Source organism: Chiloscyllium punctatum, chromosome 15, assembly GCF_047496795.1.
Source record: "Chiloscyllium punctatum isolate Juve2018m chromosome 15, sChiPun1.3, whole genome shotgun sequence".
In the NCBI taxonomy this organism is placed as follows: domain Eukaryota; kingdom Metazoa; phylum Chordata; class Chondrichthyes; order Orectolobiformes; family Hemiscylliidae; genus Chiloscyllium; species Chiloscyllium punctatum.
In genome coordinates this window covers 11287682-11310417 of record NC_092753.1, presented here as the reverse complement: position 1 = coordinate 11310417, position 22736 = coordinate 11287682, and the positions used below count along the sequence as shown (strand labels likewise).

The following is a 22736-nucleotide window of genomic DNA, read 5'->3' as shown; positions in this document are numbered from 1 at the left end:
TGAAAACTTAGTGACAGGACTATGTAAGTGGCCTTTAAATTCGACTTCAATGTGTCGGCCTGCATAGTTTTAATCCAAGTAACATTTTCACCAAAACAAAATTGGACAGTCAGTGCCCAAGAAGGTATTGTCTAGATTCAGATGCATGGCTCGTGATGAATGCCAAATGATGTTCCTGCTCTGTTGTTTCAGACAATATGAATACATCTTGCCACAATTTGCAATAAAAAAAATCAGTGTAAAGACACAGACAATTCAATCAATACTTGTTATTTACCAACTTGAGTTTATTGAAAGTTTCGAAGTTGTGTCGCAGTCAAGTATAACTGAATGTGTTACAACTGTTTCAGAACATGCATCAGAACATAAGCAACACTATTACTGTTAATGTGAAATCCATAGCAGGAATCAGAGCTTCTAACAGAGGTTTTGGGTCTGGAGTGCTTAATTGTCAAAACACACTCTTTTTTTTGTTGGTGTTACAAATGCTGTACTACTGGCAAGTACATTGTTGTTGAAGGTATTCAACAGCCAGTTAGAAGCAAACATACTTAGGCTGTTGAATCCATTGGTTCTGGATCCTAAGGAATCTAACCAGACCATTACAGCAAAGATTTGACAGACCAATGGACCATTGAACCAACAGCTAAGGTCTATGAAGCATCAAAAAGAATCAATTCCACTGGAGCCCATAGATTCTCATCTCTCAGTGCTTCCTCTGACCGAGAGACCACTTCTATCACTACAACTACTGTGTAGCATCTGCCACTACTTAGTGTTGATAGATATATGAAATGAGACCAGTGGACCACGTACTTTCTATAATTACCAGTTACGTACCATTTACTTACAAAAAAAATTATTTCAGCCCTGCTATGTCTTAGGACAGCATAATTGTTCACAAATGCCATTTCTGTTCAACAGCATAAAAAAATGTCCAAATGCAATTGGATCAGTGAAACAGCAAGTTTTCAATCTGTACAACCTAATAGATACAGCTCTATATTACACAATACTTACACTACGTACACAATATACATTAGAGGACAATGTTTTGGATTGTCCAAACTTTTTAGAGTCACATCTAACTTGGAAAAAAAATCTACACCTCTCCAGCTCTTGGAAAAGCAGTGTAAACATAGCAATCTTGTCAATTTAAGGTCCAAGGTGACAGTTCTATAGTTCAAGTTAAATACTGTTCAGCTTTGCCTTCATACTCCCGTTTTGTCTTCATAACTCATTTAGAAATCAAAGTGGTCTACAGCAGTGTAAAGGAGGGCACGGCCCTCTCAGACTCTCCAGTCAGTATCTGATTGCCTCTGATCCACTTCTTCCTCAACCTTGTCAGGAAGCAGTTATATTGGTGCACACATACATATACACACATGCACACACAGATACAGGTGTGCTGAATGAAAGAAAACTGCATGCATTTTCACAGCATGAGCAATGATCCGTAACCAGCACTCAGATCTGCATGGCTGCTTTTCTTCTCCTGTGCATACAACCACTCTCTTTGAGAGGACAAGGCTTTCATTTCACACCCTCAAAGCAAACTCCTTTAGCCAAAGACGACTGTCTTAATACTGAAGAGAGTTTCTTTCTGAATTTATACAACTCTAGTTCCCATAACCAATTTGGAATTGTTGGTGTGCGATGAAATATTACATGATGATTGATATGACAGTTTATTTCTCTTCTCTGCAAAGCCTGATGGCTCCATTGGATTGTACAGCCAGGCCTTTAAGCTGATGATCCCCCATTTGGTGGTGTGGGTTGAGTAGATTGTCCTGATTGAGACACTGGTGGGGAACAGCCAGTTGTCTGCAGCTGTGCCTGAAACTGTGCTAACTGCTCAGGGCTAGCCAGAGTCTTCAGCAGATTGTTTTCTTGTTCCAACTGAGAGTTTCTCTCCACCAGTTCTTTGATCTGTTCCTTAAGGACCTCCACCTCCTCCCTGACAGCATACATCAAATGACTCTTCACAAGATCCTACAAAGCAAGCAAACATATTGAAGAGAATTATATCTAAATACTGAACAACATTTTTGAAAGCTTTCATATTTAATTTGTATAAAACAGTAATAGTTTATTCAACTTTTTTGCTGCCTTTTTCATCTGATATTTTGTTTAGATATTGTTAATACAATCCCACAGTATAGAAAAATCTGTGGGAAACCATAGGACTAGTTTTTCCATGGGGCTACTCTAATTGTACTGAAGCACAAACATTTATCTTAATCTAAGATCAATCTAATCTATACATCCCTCAATTTACTGCTGTCCATGTGTCTGTCCAGCAGTCACTTAAATGTCCCTAACGTATCTGACTGTCCCACCACCACTGGCAGTGCATTCCACACACCCACTACTCTCTGCGTAAAGAACCTACCTCTGACATTCCCAGTTGCATTTGGATAAAACAAAGGAGACACAGGCCAACTTAAAAAAGCATACAAAATTACACTGTCTTTTAAAATAAAGACTAGATAAGAGTCTATCCTGCACTGCTTCATTAAGAGTGGGTGCACTCTGACTCAAGGTTTGATCACAAAATGAGCAATGTTTGCATAGGAAAATATTGTACATTCTGCATGCTTCATTTGTACATTAATTCAGATTTCTCAATGTTTAAGTTAGTCTCTGATACAATGCCAAATGATAGACTTGCCATTTCAAAGGCCCATAGCTTAAAATTCACAAAGCACTTCCACCCTTCTGCAATCTGCACTTTGGAACAAATCCCTAGAATACCTCAGACTGCACTCGTCCCTAAAATGCATCTTTCTCAATTTCCTTTCCTCATGCTCTTTCCAAGCTTTATAGAACACACCTCTGCACCCTCAATACATGTTGAATTTTGCCACAATTCCCTTTCCTCCTTGCATTCCAATCTGCTAACAACCTCCTTACCTTCCTCACAAACTCTACCTTTGTAATCGATTGTCCTCATTCCAAAACTTCCATTCTATGCAAGCCCTTGAGCATGGTAAAATGTTTCAAATCTCTGCCCACTGTTTTACCCAGAACTTTGTGACTGAACCCACCCAATCTGGTTTGATTGTCCCATTGAAATAGACTTCAAAGTCACCAATAACATTCCACATCACTGAAAATGAAGAATTAGCCTTCCTCACCTTTCACAACCAGTATAAAAGGCATTGATACAGGTGACCACCTCAACACCAATCACTACCTTGGTGCCCAACTGGATCAGAAGACAGCCCTTCCAACTCAAATTCTTTGATTCCACCAGACTTAAGCCTTCACAACACCAGCCATCACTGCTCATGCCTCACTGCATCCTGTTGAAGCCCTTATTGATGCATTTACTGTCTACAGACCTGACAATTCCAGTATTCTGCTGGCTGACCTCCACAACCTTTGTAAAATTAAGTTAGAACACAATTTTTCTGCCTGAATTCTGAACTAAGTTCCATTCACCCATCACCCTATACATGGCTGACATATCCTTGTAGCTGCTGGACAAATATCTGGAAGAGGGAAATGGGGTCTTATGAGGAATAAGATTGGACAGGCTAGATTTCCATCCTCTGCAGTTTAGAAGAGTGAAAGGTAACTTAATTGAAGTGTATATAATCCCAAGGGATCTTGTCGGAGTAGATGTGGAGAGGATGGTTTCTTTTATAGGATATTCTAGAAGTCAGGGTCAATATTTAAAAATCAGGGGTCACCAATTAAAACAGATTTTAGGACAAATTTCTCTCGCTCAGAAGCTGAAGGGTCTTGGAACGCTCTGAAAAGATAATGGTAGCAGAGTCCTGAAATATGTTTAAGGTTTAAGTGGATACCAATTCTTATTGAGAAGGGGTTGAAAAGTCATTGAGAGTAGGCAGGATTGGCAGTTATAATCAGATGATTTTATTAAATAGCAGAGCAGTCTAAAAGGGCTAAACGTTTATTCCTACTTTTAAATTAAAGTTTGTTTCTTTCTTCTCATTCTTCACACCTGGCCCCTCTCTATTGCTGTTATCTTCTAACCTCACAACTTACTGGAATTCCAGTGTTCTTTCAATTTGTACTAGCTTTTAATCTCTTGCATTGCCTTCAGCCAAGATCCAAAATTTCCTCCCCCTCTGCACCACATTCTCCTTCAAAATTACCGATGATTTAAGATGCACTCAAGTCTGTACTCATCTCATGATTTGCCAAAGCACCTAGAGATATTGTATTTAAAAAGGTGCCATATAAATGAAGGGAATTGCTGTCAAATTCTGAGTGCTCAATGAGGACAGACACGGGCTGCATTCACACTGCACCTTTCTCACCTCCTTCCATTATCCCCCCACCCCCCCCCCCCCTCTCTCAATACATTCTCCCCTCCTGTAAAATATTCCCCTCTCTCTCCCCTCTGCCTCTCCGCTCCTTCCGCTCTTGACAACTGCTGACGTCAGCGGGCCCGGAGGCCGCGCCACGTCACGGGACGGCGGCCAATGGGAGCCGGAGTTATTTTTAGCCCAGGGTTTAAGGTTCTGAGATCGCCTGGCAACAGGCGGAAGAGCGAGCGGCAGCGGCAGTGAGCGGCCAGCGGCCCCGGGGCAGCGGGGAGCAGCGTGCACTCACTCACTCAGCCAGCCAGGCTACCCAACTGAACAGTCAGCCCCCATACAATACCAGCGTCTACATTACAAAGGCCCAGATTAGAAATTTTAAAAAGGTTCAGGCTCAATCCCTCACGGTCACAAGTTTTTTTTTAAATAAAAAAAATCAAACGCACCGAGAATATTCTATTTACCCGCCCCCATAAAACAAAACCTGGCCACCATTACAAAAAATAATTTCCCCTGGGATGGTACTCAGTGTGTTTATTCCCAGCACAAACTGGTCGTGCTAGTCCACAATGTTAAAGCACACAATTACCATCGCGGTGAATATGGATGGATTGTTTACTGGCAACACTGGCACTGGGAGGTGATTTACTGCAAGGGATCAATGCACGGCATTGCGCAAGCAAGGAAAAAATAAACAATATTCCATCTGTTAGTGTCCCGGTCGCACGACCGAGGCATCAAATGAGTTTTTTTTTAAGATTAAAAAAAATTCAATTTTCTTTGATGAATGAACGAGGGTTCACATCTGTGGGTCAGCGAAGGGCTCCTGCACACAGAACAAGTGTCTTCACATTCACCTTGAACATCCATGTCATGAACAATGAGTAAAATGTCTCTATGCACAGAGGGCGAGGAGGAGAATTCCTCTCACTCTAGAGGATGCCCAATCTGCATTGTTACGGCGAAAATCTCTTGATTTATTTTTCTGCCCCCATCGCACGGTCGCACCGAGGAGTGTCTGACCCATTCCCTCCCTCCCTCCCTCCCCCACACCGCCTTCGCCCCAAAAGGATTTTTGAGATCTCTACATTGGTTTTACTGCCGTTCGCTGCACACTTACCATGGCTTGCTCGATTTTGTTGTCTATGGCTACCACACTGGCACCAGAAGAACTGTAAAGAAACACACACACAAAAAAAACAGGATTAAAGCAACGATCCCAACTGGAAAGGGGAAAAAAAAGCAAATGGAAGACAAATAGAGCAGTCGCGCCTGCCAAGATCTAATGTACAGTTGTAACCTGATAATAGCTTTGTTTTTGTGTTAACTGATGCATTTTATTTACCCCCAGGCGCAGCAAACAGCGACCACTTGCAGGCGATGCAACACCCAGCGTATTTGCTGAAATATTATTATCAATCAAAGTCAATATGTAGGATTTAGCCTTAAAAAAAACAGCCGAGATATTCACTTTCTGCTGACTCTGGGGGTAGATGCCCCCACTGTAATGCGGCAAAATAACAAGCCTGGGAGACGACGCCAGCCATTTTTCCCTGCACTGATCTCCGCTAATATTTCCATAGGCGCACACTGAGCAGCATCCCCGAGCTCGAGAGACAGAGAGAAGTTTTAAAATAAAACATTTTCAAATGTCTCTGATACCCCCAGAAAGAGCGGAAGATTTCAAGGAAGCTGTCATCGCCTTCAGCACCGTAGACTGTTGCAATGCAAACGCTATTTTGCTATACTGTATCTATCTGCCTAGCTTCAAATCAAAATACAACCAACCCTGACCGTTGCAAAAACAAACGAAAAAAAATCCAACAACCGACATTTACCTACTGTCTAATTTTACGGAGGCGTTTTCTGTTCCGAGTAAAGAGGAGAGAAATGAAATCGAGAAATTTCTCAGCTGGTAAACCCCAAGCTCCATCGCCAGTGACTTATAATATTCAGCATTCATGCTATTCCAGAGCAAAAATGAAGTGTGGAAACTGGCACTTTTCGTTTGCAGCCTTTAATGAGCCAGCCGTGGTAAAGAGAAACGCTATTGCTGAAGGCTAGAGGTTGTGAATTTGCAGTGAAACGGCAGTGTACTGTAGAAACCTTGGAGAGCCACCTCGACAGAGCTCCACAAAGAAAGCTTGTGATGCTCACAAACAGCTCGTCGCTGCTGCTGCTCACCACAAAACCCTGAGCACGCTCATCAGCATAATGTATGTACAGGAACGCCCAGCAGCTCCGCCGCTATAGGCTCACCTGATCACATTAACATCATGTCCCTGAATATATTAACACTCAGGAACACCCAGCAGCAAGCAGCAGGCACCAGGCCATGGCACAGGTAGGGGAAGGGAAGGAGGGAAGGGAAGAGATTCAGGCAGCAGATGGGGAAATTGGAGGGGAGGAGAGTGAAGGACGTGGAGAAGGATCAGGTGGGGTGAATAAAGTAGGAAGAGGGTAGGGGGAGCAAGGAAAGGTGGGGTACCAGGTGAGGAGTGGTCCAGGGATTACGTAATGGTGGTGGAGAACCAGATTGGGGAGGGGGAAGTTGGAAAAGTTCAACAAGCCTCCTTCACTTGCCACAACTCCCATCCAGCTGTCTTATGAAGCAACGCAATATTTATGCTAATTTTTCATGCACAAACCCACCAATTTGTTCATTGTCCTTTTACAATCCATTTCCCTTTGTTATATGTACTCTAGCAAACTGACAATCGACATTTCTAAAAAAATATAGCGGGAGTAACGTTGAAGTGGTTTTCTAATCAGTCTTTTTGAGAACATTTACATTTGCTCACTTAACATTTCATTTCGAATGTCTGCAAAAGCCTTAGGTTACAGGAAATGGGGAAAGGGAACAAAGAGGACAAGAGATTTTCTGGTAGTAGCAAGACTATTTGGAAGTTAAAACAAACTCCTGCAAAATTTGATCCACTTTAGAAGATGGGATTTGCACAGGTAGTATATATAAAGTTGTCAAAGTACAAATAAATGTTTGCAATTCAATCCCTGATCAACTTCACAATTTGGTCTGTGATGCAGCTCTTTGTAATCTTGTTTTCCCAATTAATTCTAATTTTGAGATTAAATGTTATAATAGGGAAGTTCAGAACAAAGGAGGTATTCCCCTACTGAATTTGCCAAATTTTCTTTTCTTTAAGCAATAAAGCCAGGATCAATCTCAGCATATTTATCATTTCTACATCCAACACGTGAATGACAGTGGACTTTCCCAATGCTAATTAAGTGCACGGACTTCCAGAATCAGTCTGACTAGAATCTGGAATAATAACCATACTTATGTACAACTTTTATTTGTGACATAAGTGTCATAAGACATTATTGTTCTCAAACTAAAATTTAAAATCCACCTACATGAAAAGTTCAATTAAAAGCAGGTTCTAATAAATGTTTTCAAAAAGTAAAGATATTTGAAAGCTGAGCTGTCAATGGGTGGTACAATGAAATTGAGGGATCACCAACAAGTCAGAATTGGATGAGTAGAGGGTTACAGATCTTAACGTAATATAAACGTCTCAAGGTGTTTAGATGGAGCAGTTTAAAACAGTGGAGGTGCAACACAATTACTACAGACATGGGTCAACATCTGGTCATAGATTCCTCAATGGAAAAAATAAAGATAATAAATGTATTTGTAATTCCAAATTAATTGTCCAATTAACACCATTACATCTAATTCCCATATTCCAAGATTAAAGAATTCAGTTAAAGAAAGAAATCTGAACATTTCACAAACAATTAAGCTTTCTAGGGGGAAGACCTGAATCAAACAAACTTGTCGTCAATTTTTTTTAAAAAGCTGCTCATTACAAGTCACCAGCTATACACAACTCAAAGTTGACTTGTGTACTTATCTTTCCAATAAGGAGACTTTCAATGCTGTAGCCTTACTGAGCATATTTTCATAATATCGAATGTAACATTAATCTGTCAAACTCAACTCACCAGACACTGTAGTACACATATACTGCCACCTACTGGTCAGCTCTGACACTTATGCATCAAATGTTGCATAACTAGTAGTCTGGTTGCACCAATCCTGGTGACCATTAACTCAGCAGTGCTGGTTAAGGCCTGACCATGAACAACAATATTTAGTGACACAATCCAATGTTAGTTTCAGACCTGAAGGGATGAATGGCATTTGCACTTCATGCAGGGAGAAAAATTACAAACAGCTCTCACTGCACATTCACAAAAACAGCACTGATCCATGTGCAGCAAGACTTTCAGTTTATCAGTAAAAATATTTTTGACACCAATCATTTGAGGAAATACTTAGGACAGATGACCTAAAGTTTGATGAAAGCAATAGGCTTCAAGATGTATCTTGAAGTGGAGGGACAGAGGTTTAGGGGGGGGGGGGGGGGGATTGCCTTGGGCAAGACAGCCAAAAGTGCAGCAGCTGTTGGTGGAATGATTAAAAATCAGAGTTCAAGAAGCTAGAATTCAATTCTTATGTCTGCAAAAGCAAATCATTAGCTCACAAAATATAAAATCAAACTGGAAGTGGATGTACTAAAGAGGTGAGAACCTGGTTACAAATCTGCAGTAGATTTATTCTCGTATCAACATTTAAAATTCACCCTTGAAATCTGGACACTGCTGGCAAGGCTAGCTTTTATTGCCCATCTCTCAGCTCCTTGAGAAGGCAGAGACGAGCTTTCACCCGTAGCCATTGTATTCCATATGGTGAAGGAGTTTCCTAATGCTGCTAGGTAGGGGTTCCAGGATAATATACATCATCATTTGGTTGGTATCCAATGTCATCGTTTTCATTTGAGGTGACAGGTTTATCAGGAGTTATAAAAGCTCGGATGGGTGAGGAAATCTGATTACCTAATGGTTATTTTTACTGATACCATTCTAATTTTGCATAATTTTTAGAAAAAATCTGAAGTGAAATTAGTAAACTGCCTTGTTAGGATTTGCGCACAACTTCTCTGGATTAATAGCAGTCAAATAGCAGCCATGACAGTACTGCACATTTAGATAAATCAAATCAACTGGAATGTATGACATTTAGAAATTGCATTGTGTCTTTCATGCCTTCAATTACAAAATAATCATTGCATTAGTTTCATATACAAAAACCTGCACATTCAGTCCATAAGAACATAACAGCTGCTCAGTCCCAGAAGAGGCTGGAAATTAAAATTTGTACTAAGGCTTGGTAATCTGCTTTAAAAATTTATAAGGAAGTTTTCCATCAAACACCTTCTTATTGTTAAACTTTGGATTAAAACATGTTTAAAAACAATACTTATAATCAATTTAAAAACTGAAAATCAGAATCAAAAACAGAAATGGCCAGCCTATTTGTCAGTGTCTTGGAGATGATGATGATGGATTAGCAGTACAACAGAGATCGCTGATCAGCTCAGTTACTTTTTCTGTCTTTTTATCCCCCCCAAGCTACACAACGCTGGCTTCATTCAACTTTTACAAACATTTCAGGTTAACATTCAAAATGGTGACTGATTGTTTCAAAGTAACATGCCCATGGGATTGTTTAATCCTTAAAACATGAAGCAATGGTAGAATTGTCTGAACTGAGGATATTGTAATAAAAACTTGATCATTGTTTTCTCTAATAAATATTTTAGTCACATTTTGAAAAGAAAAATCAAAATTTTATTGATCGTATGCTGCGTTCAACAGAATTTTAAGAGGGACTAGACTGAAGTTACATTAAACTATTTTTGGAATACATCTTTAATCTTGCATAGCATGAGAAGGCTATTGAACTCTTTCAAATTGGGGAGCAGCATTTTCAGGGAGCTTCTCTCAGATAAATGTTGGGAGTAATGAGTTGTAATTCCCTATATATGTTCAAACAGAAATCATTCTTCCAATTAGCATGTTTTTAAAAAGTCAAACTCATCTCTGTGTATAACATTAAGCTATTAGGCTTTAACAATGTCGTACCAAAATCAATTACTACTTGGGCATGATATCTGCATACAGTAGTCACTAACCCCTGTTCAGTGAAAGCATATGGGTGACAATAATTGATTTGCATCAATTTCTAGCTCTGTTTCACAAACTTCTCCCCACTTTGACTCTATTTTAATATTTGAAAGTTAGTGCAAGCTCAGAGAGCAGGGGAGGGAAGAGGAGTTGAGGTGGGAATAGCTGATTGATTGGGTGGGGGGAGGCAGAGGAGATACTCCCTCTAGCTACCCAAATTTCTACTTCCCTTTCTTTCTCAATATCTCCAGATTATTTGCACTGACTCTAATTTCAGTGCTTAAGGTTCTGAACGATACTTTTCCTCAACCAAGGTTTCCCCTTGATCTTGATGTAAAACCTAAAAAACAGGAGCAAGGTAAGACCAGCTCATCAAACCTACTCTGCCATGCAACATGTTCACGGTCAATCTTGGATTTTAATTCCACCTTCGCATCCACAAATATGCACAGACGTGGTAAAGACCATTTTAATTACTCAGCACCAAATTAAAATGGTGTTCACAACACAAGTCCCTTTGCATTCAGAAGTGATTAGTGAAAGAAACTCGTGTGACTGTCCCATCTACTTGGTGCATGGTTATTTATTGAATGCTACCTCCAGTTCACAATTCCAAGGGCAGCATTGTAAAAGCAGTTGAGGGATCTGTATCTTACTGCTCATTTTTAAAGTTTTAATGAGTGAGTTCCGCAATGCTGCTCTGGGAGTTCTGCCTCCTACCCACAAAGGTCCTATCTATGTTGGGCCTTGGACAGGTAGCTGCTTAATTTTCACTTAAAGCTCAATAGTGCAAATTCTTTTGGGGATGGTTCACAAGCAGTAAAAACAGCCCGGAACATTGATACAGAGATATTCTGATAACATTGAAATCAGCCTCAACACTTCAAGGTAAACTGGAACATAAATATGTCAAAGAAAAATGAGGGCTGAATCACCCTTATCTATTGACACCCCTTCTCTTGGATGATCAAACTGGGATTTGTAAAGACCTGGAAGAAGATCGCAACAATACCTTTTTCAAAGTAGCATAACTCAATGAATATTTATGTAAAAGGTACAATCAGTTTCCACACAGCATGAGCCAGGTCCTATCAACCATTGAGATAAGCAATGGTTGAATTTGGAAATTATCATTGAAGCAACAGCAAAACCCGAACTTGTTCTTTTGGTGGGATGGGATGAAAACAGGAGAGAGGGGCTAACTTTTAACACTGGTTCTTTATATGGAATGCACTCACTACTGAGTGTCTCTTCAAATACTTTGTTAGAATTGTTGACTTGCTGACCAGTCTCAGACTTGCCAAACAGTACTCATCACCTGAAGGACAAACAGCTCCAAATTAAACAGGCTTTGCATCCTTTCACCACAAGGATACACGTTTGGATTTCATTTAGAATTTCATCGCCCTGTTTTAAGAGTAATCATGGATGAGAGGGAGACAAATCTGACCACAATTTGGCACTAAATTACTAATCTTTCTTGGGAGGTTACAAGGAGGCTGGGTACGAGAGATGACAAGGCAAATCATAGTGGTTGCTACAGTTTAGATTTTCTAAAAGTATTATTTTATTGTTTCACAGACCTTCCAGCAAAAAGACCGTTGTTCTTCAGCACAGAAACACTGCTTTGCATTATCTAGACTCTCAGTAATCGTTGTGGGATTGGTCCCTCACATAATAATTAATCTAAATCTTCACTACATTATGCAATTCACATTCATATGGCTGAGTTAAAGAAAGAGATTAATCACCATTTAGTTTAGTAAGAGTTTAGCAAGGGTAAAAAGGATTTAGTGAGCTAACTCCAGGTAATGAAGTTACCTCACTACTTCAGGGCTGAAGTAGCAATGGATTTGGTTATCGTTAGTTAGAAGGACACTCAGAACAAAGGATATGGGAATAGATGTTAGGAGAAGTTAAAGACACAGTGAGGCAAAGCCATGAGGAATCTGGATAAGGATAACAGAAATATTGCATTAAATGTATTGAGAAACAATGGCCTCACATACAGTTTGAAAGAAATGAGTCAGGGATAAATAGAAAACACGGAGGCGACGGCTTTTTGACAAATTAGAGAAGGTAAGGATGTAAGACCACCTGGGAGAAAAGTGCTCAGTCAATACCAAATAGCAAGCACATGACCAAAGTCATGTGAGCTATAATTAAAATTAGATCAGTCAACAACCAACACACAAGTTAAACATCTTTATCATAACTGTTAGGGTTTCCCCTATGTTCTCTGTTGACACACAACCTGGCAAAAACATTTTTTTTTAAAACTGGTAAAGGCACATAACAAGCACTCCTGCAGAAATTTTTTTCAGCTTAATCTTCCTATGCTACAACACTAATTTACTCCTCTATCTGACTGCTTAATTATGAACAAATACTGGACCTCAAGTTTATTGCCCAGAATTAAATTCACTCTCTCTACATACAGTCATGATTCTTTTTGTCATTGGTCACAACTGACAGAGTGAAAGGTAATTTAGGAGGCTGCTTATCAGTCTAAGCTCATACAATGTCATTACAAATACCTAATGCAACATGCCACATTAAAAAGGTTGAATTCAATGAAGCTATTACAATATAAAAATAGCTGAAGCAGTAAAAGAATTTCTGGAAGATGTGTCATACATTGCAGCCATTATCACCTTAAGCAGCATATAGATCCGCCAAAATATAAACCAGGAAAGATGGGTGTTAAGTGGAAGAGGACTGTTTTTTTCCCCCAATCAAACCACTTTCCAAGGCATGAGATGGGAGAAACTAATTTTGATAATGTAAAATTATGAAGCTCTGAAACAGAGGGTCTTTAAAAATATGAGTTTTACATCAAATCTGAATTGTGACAATTGCCCAGAATTACATAGATGCAGAGGATATGGGGCACAACCAGAACATTTATATTCTGCTCAAGCCTTCTCCCACTTTTCCTCATCAAACTCATCAGTGTAGCACGCTCTCAGTCTCTTCCAACTGCCTTAATTGGACAGTGCAGAGGGATCTTTGCTCTGTGTTTAACCAATGCCACCACTTCTTGACTGTTTGATGGGATAGTTAAAACTTCACATTCAGCACAGCCTTGAGTGTATTATCCCTTGGGCAAGTGGCTCTAATTAAACTTTCACACAAAATATGTAGTGCATTCAAAAAACAATGAGAGGAATTTCTTTCATTTTACTCAGAACCTCCTTTATTCTAATGCAACAAGAATATCTGGTATTACAGGATTCACACAGGATTAAATAATACCCTTTGCATAATTCATATAACAGGGCTCTCAATCAAAATTCCTACAGCCTCTTTGTCTCTGCTCATTCTACGGAATTAATTGCCACTTGATATCGGCTGCCTCACCTGACTTTCTATTGAACCAAAGGAGATGGCTAGGTATTCAGTAGCAGCTTAATGTCGAGTAGAAATTAGATAACTCAGTTCCTGATTGTAATAAACAAATTTTAAAAATTGTCAGCTAACTAAACAAAAAATTAAGCATTGGCTTTCTGTTGTACTGTAGCACGTTCATATATCTAATTTCAAAAACTGACAAGCAGAACATATTATTTAATACATTATAACAAACCACCTTTAGATAGTTGACAGCAATTCAATGCCAACCTACTATTGAGAATTAAATTTGAGGGGTGGCAGAAGGTATTGGGATACATCATCACAGCCATGTTAACATGTTCAACAACAAGGTCAAGTGCAAACTTAAGCTCACAGGATAGTGCAACCAATGTTTTCTGCCACTTTCTCCTTTCTCGCTTACAACACAAAACAAATGCAAAACCGCATGCACAGTAGTACTAAAATCATTCTCTCACATTCCCACAAGGTGGAACTCTATACTGGAAGGAGGAACAGAGACACCTGGAGTACAAGTGCACAAATCCTTGGAGGTGGTAATGCAAGTTGAGAAAGTGGTTGAAAAGACACACAGGATGCTGGCCTTTATGAATTGAGGCTGAGTTTACAAAAGTGAGAATGTGATGAGCACCTTTGTAAAATGCTGGTTAGACCTCAACTAGAGTATTGTCTACACTTCTGGACATTGTCTAAAGTCTTTATATATTTTCTGACATGCAAAGTATAGAAAAGATTTGTTTGGATGGTTCTGAGTTTGAAGGAGTAAGAGTTAAATGGTGGTATGCAAATGCTACATTATTTTCTTTAGAGAATTGAAAGTTGAGAGATTTTCTTTTCTTTCTTCTTGGGATATGGTCATTGCTGGCTGGGCTTGTATTTATTGCCCTCGGTTGCTCTTGAGAAGATGGCGGTGAGCTGCCACCTGCAGCCCATGTGATGTCAGTGTGTGATAAACCCACAATACCACTAGCAGGACATTTCCAGGATTTTGAGAACAGTGATATATATCCAAGACAGAATGAAGAGTGTGGCTGGGGGGGGGGGGGAAGAGAGGGGGAGGTGGAAGAGGCAACTATACTCCCATGCATCTGTTGTCCTAGTCCTTCGACATGGTAGTGAATATGGGTTTGAAAGGTGCTGTCTAAGGAGCCTTAGTGGATTGCTGTAATGTATCTTGTAGATGTTACACTCTGCTGCTGAGCACTAGCGGTGGAGGAAGTGGATGTGGCATCAGTCAAGTGGGCTGCTTTGTCCTGGATGGTGTCAAGCTTCGAGTGTTGTTGGAGCTGCACCCATCTCGGCAAGTGGGCAGTATTCCATCGTGGAATGCTTTGGGGAATCAGGTGGCGAGTTCAGTGTTACAAGATTCCTAGCCTCTAACCTGTTCTTACAGCCATAGTATTTACATGGCTAGTCTAGTTCAGTTTCTGGTCAATGCTAACTCCCCAGAGTATTGATAGTTTGGGATTCAAAGATGGTAATGCCAATGAGTGTCATGGGTAATGGTTATTGTCTGGCATTTGTATAGTGGGAATATTGTCACTTTGTCGGTCCAAAATGAGGTACTGCCCAGCTCTTCATACATTTGCAGCTGAACTGCTTCAGTATGTGAGGAGTCACAAATGGTTAGGGTAAATATTGTGCAATCATTGGTGAATTGGTGAGCACCCCCATTTCTGACCTTATGTTGGGAGGGGGAGGGGTCATTCATGAAGCTGAAGCTAGTTTAAGAGACATTACCCTGGGGACCTCCTGCAGAGATGGCCTGGAACTGAGATGACTGACCTGTAATAATCACAACCATTTTCCTTTATTCTAGGTAAAGCACGAGTTAAGTTTTCCCCTCGATCCTCATTGACTAATTTTCCTAGAATCCTTGATGTCAAACTTGCATGTCAAATTTGGTCTTGATGTCAAGGGCTGTCACTCTCACCTCACTCTGGAATTCAGCTCTTTTGTTCATGATTGAACCAAGGTTGTAATGAGGTCAGGAGCTGAGTGGTCCTGGCAAAACCCAAACTTGGTGTCACAGAGCAGGTGCTGTTTGACAGCACTGCTGATGAATGACACCTTTCTGATTATCAACAGTAGTCTGGTGGGGTCATAATTGACTGGCTGGATTTGTACTGCTCTTCTGTACAGTATGTATGTGAGCAATTTTCCACATTGTCAGGCAGATACAAGTATTATAGCTATACTGGAACAGCTTGGCTAAGCATGCAGCAGGTTAGAGAACACAAGTTGTCAGTACTATTGGTGGAATGGTGTAAAGCCCCATAGCTTTTGCAGTATCTAATAGCTCAAACCATTTCTTGGTATCAAGTGGAGTGAATCAAATTAGCTGAACACTGACTTCGGTGATGCTGGGACCGCAGGAGATAGAGATGGATCATCCACTTTGCAATAATTTTTTGCCAGAATTGCCATGTTTCAGTCTTAACCTTTGTAGGGATGTGCTGGGTTTTTCCATTATTGAGGATGCAAATGTCCTCCTCCAGTGAGAGTTGTTTAATTGTCCACCATCATCATGGCTGTATATGGCAGGACTGCAGGTCTGATCTGTTGGTTGTGGAATTATTTAATGCTGACTAAAACTTGCTGCTTTGCTGTTTGGCATGTAAGTATTCCTGCTTTGGAGCTTCGCCTTTTAGGTATTTTTTTTTAGGTATGCCTGGTGCTGCTCCTGGCATGCTGTCTTGCATTCTCCACTGAGCTAGGATTGAACTTTGGCTTGATGGCAATGGTTGAGTGGGGGAACTTGCTGGGTTGGGAGGTTACAGGTTGTGCTGGAGTACAATTCTGCTTCTGCTAATGGCTTACTGCTACAACTGTTTGAAATCTGTCCCATTTAGCACAGTGATAGGTCAAGTATGTTTTTCCCTCTTGTTGGTTCCCTCACCACCTGCCACAGACCCAGTCTAGCAGCTATGTTCTTTAGGACCGGACAAGCCTGATCAGTAGTACTGCTACTTAGTCACTCTTAATGAGCATTGAAGATCCCCCATCCAGAGTACATTCACTGCCCTTACCATCCTCAGTGCTTTCTCCAAGTGTGCTGTTCAACATGGGGATGCTGATTCATTAATTGAACACGCAGGGGAGGGCATGGTGGTACACCAGCAGGTCCATAAAAACCATAAGAAATAGGAACAAGAGTAGGCCATTCGGTCCCTCAAAAGTGCTCCACTGTTCAATAGTATCAAGACTGATCAGACACTACTTAGGTCCATTTTCCTGCCCTTTCCCCACAAGCCTCGATTTCCCTCCAATTCAACAATCCATCCAACTCAGCCTTAAATATACACAGATCTTTGTGACAAGGAGTCCCAAAGAGAGACAACCCTCAGAAAAAATTCTCGTCTCAGTCTTAAACCGGTGCCCCTTTATTCTAAAACTATACTCTCTGGTCCTACACACACTCATGAGGGGGAACACCTCTCAATGTTTCCCTGCCAAGCCTCTTAAGAATTGACATGTTTCAATGTGGTTTCCTTGCCATGTAGGCCTCATGCCAACATTCATGGGGTCCAGAATCAATGTTGATGATTCCCAGGCAATTCGCTTCCAACTGCGCATCACTGTGCTGCCAGCTCCACTGGTTCTGAGAGCATGCAATTTAATCTGTTTTTTTTCTGCATCCAGAAATGCTCCACAATATCGTGTGATTAAGTATGCATTACTACATAAAAGTTACTTTCTAAGGTGCAATTTCATTTCCTCAATTTTTCAATGAGCCTACTATCCTTCCCTAATGTCAAAAACCGAAATCTAAAAATGACAAATCACATTGCTCTCAAAGATATGCACAAAAGCATCCAAACTGCATGGGTTCACTGTTTTACTCATTTCACTACACAACAGCTGTCAGCATACAGAGGACAGAAAGGAATACAGGCCAGAGTAATGGCAGGCAGTGGAAGCATGTTTTGAACAAGCTTAGACCAAGTCTGAGTGGCTAAGATAACCTGGCCAAGACAAAACATCGCTTTAGTTAATGTACGATAATTAAATGAGACAGATGATTGTAAACTTCAAGATCATTTTAAAAAGTCACTTGGATGATAATGAAATGAAAGCTCTTTGGAACCTGGGATCTGGTTTATTCCTGGAAACCATCAATAACCTATTTCACACAAATCAATTAAGTAATCCAACTAAAAGTACTGAAGCAGGAGCCCCAGGAATATTGTGAGATTAGCAGTTTTAAACTGCTTACTTCCTTTATCCAGAACCTGCTCTTCGAGCACTCAACATTTAGCCAATTATACAAATTTAGCCTTAGGTCACTGAGTAAAATATGAAACCTTATAACTTTTTATATCGATGAGACAGTCAACACATTATTGCAGAGCTTTGCTTGCATTTTTACTATTCTACATTAAGTGTTATTTATCCTAGAACTAGAGAAGCTTTAACAATTTCATAGCATTTAACCCCCTTTTAAAAATGTTAATTTGTACTGAGAATTCTGTTGAAATGTAGTGCAATACTCAGTTCAAGTAGTCCCAAATGATGTGGGTTTACACCAGCCACTTTGCTGATATTGATAATGAATTCACTGTTGCAACAATTACAAATTTAATTCAGTAGACACACTACAAAGCAACTATTCAACCACTCTACAAGAGCCTTAAGTGGTTTAGATTAGATTAGATTAGATTAGATTACTTACAGTGTGGAAACAGGCCCTTCGGCCCAACAAGTCCACACCGCCCCGCCGAAGCGCAACCCACCCATACCCCTACATCTACCTCTTACCTAACACTACAGGCAATTTAGCATGGCCAATTCACCTGACCTGCACATCTTTGGACTGTGGGAGGAAACCGGAGCACCCGGAGGAAACCCACGCAGACACGGGGAGAATGTGCAACCTCCACACAGTCAGTCGCCTGAGGTGGGAATTGAACCCGGGTCTCTGGCGCTGTGAGGCAGCAGTGCTAACCACCGTGCCGCCCCAAATTGAACTACTGTATGCTACTTACTTGCACAACACACCCAACATCTATTTATCACTCCATGTGCAAACATTATTCCAATAACAGTTCTATAATTACTATTTTAAATCAATTTATTAGATTAGACCTTTCAGGAGAACTGTTAGTGTTTCTTAAACCTACAGTGTTTAGAACAGTATTTTTAAAGTCAACATTCTCAGACATCACAACACATCTCCATAGCCATCACAAGGTGCAACTTGAAGCTGGAACGCCTGGGTCAGAGGCACAAGACCCTGCCTCAATCAAAATTGGTGTCAGCAGAAATCCTTTCACTAATTCACTGCAATTGTGAATAGAGACTCAGGTCTGTAGTGTGGAATAATGCTGTGCTGATTGGACAGCAAAAATGAAAGGCTTTTAGCTACATCACCGTGCCACTGTGAAGGCAAGATGTGATTTACAACTTGAGGGATCAACAGGCAACCCATCTTCCTATAGAGTCATAGAGACGTACAGCATGGAAACAGATTCTTCGGTCCAACTAGTCAATGCTGACCCGATACCTTAACCTAATCTAGTCCCGTTTGCCAGCACTTATCCCTGTAATTGTACCAGCCTCCACCAGTTCCTCTGGCAGCTCATTCCATACATGCACTACCCTGTGTGAGAAAAAGTTGCCCCTGTCTTGAAGAAAATTATCTTAAGTTTCAGATATTCGATATTAAAGGCCTGCACATCTATTAGTGCACCCTTCTACCATGAACAAATGGTCTTGTTACATTAGCATGGTCATTATGAATGAGGGACATATGCTACTATTATAACAAATATTTAGTGTTCACAGCTCCAGGATGCTGGCCATATATTTGGAGTGATCACCTCTTAGCATTTTTGATTGTTCTAAGACACTTGCTTCTGATAGGTTCTACTTCAGCATTTTGATTGGAATTAAATTATACCAAACAGTCCTTATAATCGACATTATTCAATTAAGATTTAATATGAATTCTTCCATTTTCTCTCAATGCCATTCTCATGCCCTTTTTTATTTCATCAAATAGGCCAACATCCATTCAAGCCAATTAATGAGAAACACATGCAGAAACAGATATAAAACAGAATGTTAAAAGATAATGAGGGGTCCCAGGAGCATGCCTCCAGCAAATGTTATACAATAAACACAAGTGATATTTTCAAGGCCCCAGGTGAAGGAAACTGGTCCTTCATCAGTATGCACTTCTTCCAGACTTCCAATCATAAAGCTATCTGGACATAAGTAGTTTCTTCTTACAAAGTATTTTGACAAGATTGTTGATCAATCTGGGCCCATCACATCAAGAGTTTTTACTCTTGTTTATACAGCAATTTCTTAGAAGCAAAACTGGCAACTGGGGAAATATATTTCACCATCAAGGACCCATTTATATAAAGTTATGTTTTATCAGTTACCGACACACCCATCAACTCCTGTCTGCTCAAAGAATAGTACTGTTCTTTAGGCCAAAACTAACATTTAGTTTAATGGAATAATCATGGAGCAGCCAATAAACACAGGAATACTCTTAATGGTGCACAGATTGAAAGACTGAATTGATGTAACAAGTGTTACTATATATTCAAAACTTATTTATTGCACTGCATCAAATCCTGATATCAGAGGCCATCTCAGCAGAAAACAGCTCTAAGCTTTATGCAACAGTTTGGTTTGGTTGAAATAATGTCACTTCCCTCCATATGGAGTTGCATTGTTGATATAAACTGAGTCCAATGTTTATGGTAAATACTCCAGATCAAAAACCTTTCAAATTAGAGCAATCATGTCCAAAGGTGTAAGTTACAGCATCATAGAGATGCACAACTTGGAAACAGACCTTTCAGTCCAATCGTCCATGCCAATCAGATATTCTAAATTAATCGTTTGCCAGCACTCGGCCCATATCCCTCCAAACCCTTCCTATTCACATACCCATCCCAATGCCTCTCTCCACCACTTCCTCTGGCAGCTCATTCCATAAACGCACGACTCTGGGGAAAATGTTGCCCCTTTAGGTCCCTTTTAAATCTTTCCCCAATTGCCCTAAGCCTATGCCCTCTAGTTCTGGACTTTGCCCAACCCAGGGAAAAGACCTTGTCTATTTACCCTATCCATGCCCCTCATGATTTTATAAACCTCTACAAAGTCACCCCTCAGCCTCTCATGTTCCAGGGAAGACAGCCCCAACCTATTTAGCCTCTCCCTTTAGCTCCAATCCTCCAACTCTGGCAATATCCTTGTAAATCTTTTCTGAACCCTTTCAAGTCTCACAACATCCTTCCAATAGGATGGAGACCAGAATTGCATGCAATATTCCAAAAGTGGCCTAACCAATTCCCTGTACATCCACAACATGACCACCCAACTCCTATACTCAATGATCTGACCAATAAAGGCTAGCATAACAAACAACTTTTTCACTATCCTATCTACCTGCAACTCCACTTTCAAGGAGCAATGAACCTGCACTCCAAGGTCTCTGTTCAGCAACACTCCCCAGGACTTTACCATTAAGTGTAAAAGCCATACCTGGATTTGCCTTTCCAAATGCAGCACTTCACATTTAAGGTAGACTCCATCCACAATTCCTTGGCCCATCTGATCAAGGTCACGTTGTACTCTGAAGTAACCTTCTTCACTGTCCATGACACCTCAAATTTTGGTGTTATGTGCAAACTTACTAACCATACCTCCTGTGTTCACATCTAAATCATTTATACAAATGATGATGAACAGTGGAACCAAATACCTTACTGAAGTTTATATAGATCACATCCACCACACTGCCCTCATCAATCCCGAGTTTTATTGAAGTAGTAACGAAATCAAGTTAGTGAGACATGATTTCCCATGCACAAAGCCATGTTCACTATCCCAAACCAGTCCTTGCCTTTCCACATATATGAAAATCCTGTCCCTTAGGATTCCCTCCAATAACTTGTCCACTACTGATATCAGGCTCACCAGTCTCAAGCTCACTGGCTTTTCCTTGCCACCTAGCTTAAATAGTGGCACCGGAGGACTTGGCTCAAAGAAGGGCAGCAAAAGATATGAAATTTTCCTGGATACCAGGTGTTCAATAAACAAAAAGGGGAAGAAATATTAATATTTTATTAGGCATAATATTGCAGTGCAGGGAGGGATTGTCCCAGAAGGGTCAACCTCAAAACCTGTTCGACGAGAGATAAAAGATGCTATTACATTGCTCAGTGTAATCAAAAGGCCACCAACTACAGGGAACAATGTAGAGTTACAAACTGGAAAGGAAATTACAAAGATTGACAAGAATTACAGAGGGGTTGAACAGAAATGCTGTTCTATAAATTATATTAATGACACAATGAACGGGGCGGCACGGTGGCACAGTGGTTAGCACTGCTGCCTCACAGCAACAGAGACCCGGGTTCAATTCCCGCCTCAGGCGACTGACTGTGTGGAGTTTGCACGTTCTCCCCGTGTCTGTGTGGGTTTCCTCCGGGTGCTCCGGTTTCCTCCCACAGTCGAAAGATGTGCAGGTCAGGTGAATTGGCCATGCTAAATTGCCCGTAGTGTTAGGTAAGGGGTAGATGTAGGGGTATGGGTGGGTTGCGCTTCGGCAGGGCGGTGTGGACTTGTTAGGCCGAAGGGCCTGTTTCCACACTGTAGGTAATCTAATCTAATCTAATCTAATCTAACGTGAAGTCACATATGAAAGTATAAGACAGCCATTCCGCTCCAGTGAAAGGAGCGACAAGCTATAAGATGTGTGGGCAGTCAAATCACCTTTTTTTTTGGAGGCATTGGCTAAAATAGAAATGCTATCTGAAACACAGATAGAACTCCCAACTTTTCAATTAGCCCCAGCAGGACTTGAACACATAATTGAACTGCCAGAAGAGGTTGGCACGTCCCAAATTAATCAGGTACATATGATAACAGCAGCACTCCGTGAAAACTACATTATTATTTCAGAGGACAAATAGAAAACTAAAAAAAAATAAAATGCTTGTGATTAGAAACAGAAACTGGAACAGTTGTAAATAACAGTAGCTTAGATAAACATCTGTTCAGCAATCAGGAGATAGTTGGTGTATCAGATCTGCAACTTTCCCTCAGACCAAAGAT

General features: G+C 40.5%; 1 protein-coding gene across 2 annotated transcripts in view; it reads right to left on the bottom strand.

Annotated features, from left to right (window-relative positions):
* Positions 1–266: 266 nt before the first annotated feature.
* The window catches only part of LOC140486052 (TSC22 domain family protein 1), a 37524-nt gene continuing 15054 nt past the window's right edge, over positions 267–22736 (bottom strand). Inside the window, exons 1-3 of one of the 2 annotated variants that reach the window (XM_072584642.1) lie at positions 6131–6468; positions 5413–5464; positions 267–1992 (exon numbers count right to left, since the gene is read on the bottom strand). In XM_072584642.1, coding sequence (XP_072440743.1) covers positions 1744–1992; positions 5413–5464; positions 6131–6255 — 426 coding nt within the window. In that variant the 5' untranslated portion in view covers positions 6256–6468 and the 3' untranslated portion in view covers positions 267–1743. Of the gene's footprint in view, positions 1993–5412; positions 5465–6130; positions 6469–22736 lie in introns of those variants that run through there. The other variant, XM_072584643.1, reaches the window with a different exon arrangement.